Source organism: Mchenga conophoros, linkage group LG3, assembly GCF_057382185.1.
Source record: "Mchenga conophoros isolate Kocher_MC1m ecotype Shallow Benthic linkage group LG3, M_conophoros_male_GT1.1, whole genome shotgun sequence".
NCBI lineage: Eukaryota > Metazoa > Chordata > Actinopteri > Cichliformes > Cichlidae > Mchenga > Mchenga conophoros.
In genome coordinates, this window is record NC_140528.1 from 35,457,950 (window position 1) to 35,462,808 (window position 4,859).

At 42.2% G+C, this 4,859-nt stretch overlaps 1 protein-coding gene across 1 annotated transcript; it reads right to left on the reverse strand.

The window, feature by feature from the left end:
* Window positions 1-2,831: 2,831 nt before the first annotated feature.
* On the reverse strand, window positions 2,832-4,513 carry LOC146578373 (uncharacterized). The gene is made up of 2 exons (XM_085267808.1): window positions 3,370-4,513; window positions 2,832-3,010 (listed from the first exon to the last, which is right to left on the reverse strand). Exon 1 carries the CDS (start codon window positions 4,511-4,513, stop codon window positions 3,371-3,373), a length of 1,143 nt encoding a protein of 380 aa, XP_085123934.1. The 3' UTR covers window positions 2,832-3,010; window position 3,370.
* Between the last annotated feature and the right edge of the window lie 346 nt (window positions 4,514-4,859).

Below are 4,859 nucleotides of genomic sequence, written 5' to 3' on the forward strand. Positions count from 1 at the left end.
TAATGTCCTGGTCAAATATTACTCCAAGGTGTTACTGGAGGCCAAGGTAATACCATCCAGAGCAAGTATCTGGTTGGATACCATATTTCTAGGTATTTTAGGGCCAAGTATAATCACCAGCATAAAGTTAGTTGTCACCCAGGCTTTTATATCAAGCTCTGCTCTGTTCAAGCTATTAATTACTGCACGCAGGAGAGCCAAAACACATCAAACATTAAAGTTCAGTTATGCCAGCTTTAACCTTGGGATGCCTCAGCTTCTCTTTTATATCCCCCCACACTCAACTCTCTGCATCAGGAAGCTCCTGCCACTGGTCACCCTGGGAGTTTCGTCCTTCTACACCCGAACAGTTAGCAGATAACATAGTGAAGCATCGCCAAGAAGTTTTTACAAGGTCATGCTGACACAAAATTTGACTCTGACTTTAAACACTGGTCACTTCAGGTGTTGCTCTGATATACAGAAAATGACATCACGGCTCAAACTCTTTGTCAGTAAACCATTTCTTTATTTAACATATAAAATTTTGGTTTAATTGTTGCAGGATTTCATTACACAAACAAGCTGAAAAAAACCTGCAGAACACATGGATCAATGCATTCTTTAAAAATATAACAGGAAACAGATTTCTTAATCAAACTGCTGGAACAAAGCGAACCACTCAACACAAACACTACAGTGGAACAGTTTAGAAAGCTTAAAATGTAACAAGAGGCACATTTTCATTCATAGGGGCCTAATCAGATCTTTACAGAAGACTCCACCTGAAGTCTGTGGAGCTTGATCTCAAGGGTTTAAGTCTGACCCTGAAACCAGAAGAGGATCTTTCTGTCTCTGCAGATTCACTGCGATCCAGAGATGGCAATGATTTCAGTCCTGCATCACGCTGATGTTTGCACAGAGAAGATAATTTAGTAAATGTTTTTGAACATTGGTAACAGTAAACTTCATAATCATTATGCAAATTTTTACTCTGTGAATGTACTCGTGGCCATTGACCAGTGGTTGTTGATCAATGCTCATAAGAATTTGCATATTAATGATGAAGAAATTGACCTCACAGCCCATTGTTCATTCATTGGGCCGATTTCAGTCGTTATGCAAATGTACTGTTTACAAGATTAACGTAAAAGTGGGAATCAAGACGTAACAGTTTATTTGTAACATGGAATCGTTTGTGAGTGGAGTATGAACTGAGATTACTCAAACTCTTTCACAGATGAAGTTCTCTTTAATGGGTCTGCGCTCATGCTTAGTATGATCACATGATTGTGAAAAGGTTTTGTCACAGTGTCTGCACTTGTATGGTTTCTCTCATGTGTGGACTCGTTTATGCTTTTCAAGCTGACGTGCACGGATGAAAGATGACCCACACTGATCGCAGACATGCTTTTTAACGCCACTGTGAAGGAGTTCATATTGTTTGAAGTCCTTTGAAGTGGTGAAGCCTCTCCCGCATTCTTTACAGTACCGTATTTTCGCAACTATAAGGCGCACATAAAAGCCTTAAATTTTCTTTAAAAAGTGCGGCGCGCCCTATAGTGCAGTGCGCCCTGTGTGTGTTGTAAGGAGGACGTAGTAGAGAACACCATGAGAACACTAAAGGGTGAAGTGTGGGCGTTGATTGTATATACCGGGACAATCGCACATACCTGTATAAAAGGTCAGGTATGTGCGTTATGCAGAACATCATTGTTTTAACAACCCTGAAAACGGCAAAGAGACACGCTTATGAAGCGCAGTTTAAACTGAAGGCCATCAGCTACGCGGAGGAACATGGAAATCGAGCAGCCGGGAGAGAATTTAAGATTAATGAATCGATGGTTCGCAAGTGGAGGAAGCTGGAAAACAAGCTCTGAAAGGTCAAGAAAACACAGCTGAGTTTCCGCGGACATAAGGCGAGGTGGCCCGAGTTGGAGGAAAGACTCGAGCAGTGGATCATCGAGCAAAGAACAAGTGGGAGAAACGTTTCGACGGTCACCATTCGACTAAAAGCAGTTTCGCTAGCAGAAGAAATGAAAATTGAACATTTCCAATGAGGTCCGTCTTGGTGCTTTCGTTTTATGAAACGGTGCCATTTTTCCATCCGGACCAGGACTACGGTAGCGCAGCAACTTCCAGCGGATTATAATGAAAAGCTGGCCATCTTCCGCTCCTACTGCAGCAAACACATCGCCGACAGATGTATGTAAGGAGACCAGGTGGTTTTTTCCACGCATCACCATCGCTCTTAATCTGTGACTCTATGCGTGCCCATCTCACAGCCGATGTGAAAAAACTAGTGAAACAAATGAACTGTGAGCTTGCTGTCATTCCGGGAGGCCTGACAAAGGAACTCCAACCGCTGGGCATCGGTGTGAACCGGCCGTTCAAAGTAAGGCTGCGAGCGGCGTGGGAGCGATGGATGACCGATGGAGACCACAGTTTCACTAAGAGTGGAAGGCAGCGCCGGGCGAGTTACGCCACAATTTGCGAATGGATTGTAGATGCTTGGACTAACATGTCTGCTGGCACTGTTGTTTGAGCTTTCGCAAAAGCCGGCATCATTTCCGAGGAGCCGCGCGGCACTGAAAGTGACTTTGACGGTGAAGACCGTGAACCTGGAATGTTTGATGGAGATTTAGCGCAGCTGTTCAATTCAGACACAGAGGATGAGGACTTCGATGGGTTTGATTGATGACAATTACCGGTATTAAAAATGTGAGTACTAAACTCAGTTTTGCTTCCGCTTAATTGTTAAATACGCATACTTGTATGCGCCCTATAACCTGGTGCGCCTTAGGTGTGTGTTAAATACAGTAATGGCACACACAACTGAGACTGCGCCTTTTAGTATGGTGCGTCTTATGGTCGTGAAAATACGGTAGTTCATTTTGTCTCCAGTGTGTCTACGTTGATGTATTTTCAGAGTCCTTCAATGACTTAAAGTTTTTCCACAAAGGTCACAACAAAAGTCTTTCCCACAGCGATTACAGGGTTGAGAAATTGATCCATTTGTGTCGCTCTGCTTCTAAACAAAAACACAAAGACAGTAAGTCAGTCCTTCAACATTTTTCTCCTGAACGTCACCTGAAATAAAGAGCATCTCTGCCAAAGTCCAATTACATTTTACTGTTTACATTATCACACTCAGATCAATTTAATGTGCTATAAAAATGATAAGAGTAAAAACATTAAATTAAAACTAGTTTAATGCTACAATAACAATAACGATTCTCAAACACTATCCCTAAAAACCTGTGATTAGAGTCTGAATAATCATTCAGAGCTGCCTTTCCATGCAGTAGAATTGCTAACATGCTAACACAATTTGATGAGCAGAGTTGTTTCAAACAGTCGGGCTGACAAGATAAAAATATAAATACATACCTCACAGTAACCGCACTTGTAGAGTCTTTCTGGTGTGGATCTGTTGGTGTGCTTTCAGGTAATGTGGAGATTTAAAAGTTTTCTCACACAGGTCACATTTATAAGGTCTCTCCTCGGTGTGGGTAAACATGTGACGTCGTAAGTCTGCGTTTGTTGTAAACTGTTTACCACACTGATCACAGCTGTACACGTCATGTCTGGTGTGAATGCGTAGGTGTGTATTTCGGCTCCCTATCCGGCTGAAAGTTTTTCCACAAATGTCACAGCTGTACGCCTTAATTTCAGAGTGGGTAACTAGATGACTCTGTAAGTTGCTACTGTGAGTAAAAGCTCTGCCACACTGATCACAGGTGTACGGTTTAACTCCATTGTGGATGAGTTGATGTGATTTTAAGTTTGAAATGTGCGTAAAAGACTTTCCACACTCGTCACAGCTGAACGGTCTCTCTCCAGTGTGGATCAGTTGGTGTGTTTTTAATGTTTGAGACTGGGTAAAAGACTTTCCACAGTCTCCACAGCTGAACGGTCTCTCTCCACTGTGGATGAGTTTGTGTGTTTTTAAGTGTCCAGACTGCGTATAAGATTTTCCACACTCGTTACAGCTGAACGGTCTCTCTCCAGTGTGGATCAGTTGGTGTGTTTTTAATGTTTGAGACTGGGTAAAAGACTTTCCACAGTCTCCACAGCTGAACGGTCTCTCTCCAGTGTGGATGAATTGGTGTGTTTCTAAGCTTCCAGACTCGGTAAAAGACTTTCCACAGTCTCCACAGCTGAATGGTCTCTCTCCACTGTGGATGAGTTTGTGTGTTTTTAAGTGTCCAGACTGCGTATAAGATTTTCCACACTCGTTACAGCTGAACGGTCTCTCTCCAGTGCGGATGAGTTTGTGTCTTTTTAAGTTTCCAGAATCGGTAAAAGACTTTCCACAGTCTCCACAGCTGAATGGTCTCTCTCCACTGTGGATGAGTTTGTGTGTTTTTAAGTGTCCAGACTGCGTATAAGATTTTCCACACTCGTTACAGCTGAATGGTCTCTCTCCAGTGTGGATGAGTTTGTGTCTTTTTAAGTTTCCAGAATTGGTAAAAGACTCTCCACAGTCTCCACAGCTGAATGGTCTCTCTCTGGTGTGCATGACCTGATGCATTTTTAGGGAAGCTTTCACAGTAAAATCTTTCCCAAACTCGTCACGGTTGTATTTTTTTCTTCCGCTTCTTTCTTCAACGAAATTGTCGGCCTCCTGAGAGCGTTGACTTCTCGATCCACGTTGGTCCTGCAGTGACAGAGATACAAACAGAGGCAGTGATTTGTGGGAAATGCATTATTCTAACCGGCCTTTTAGTAGTGGTATTTCGTGAGCTTTATATATATATATATATATATATATATATATATAAAATTTAAATTCACGGTTCGGTTCGGTTCGATACTTTGGTGTCACGGTTCGATATTTTTTCGATACAAAAAAAATGTTCATGCCTTTTTAATTTGTC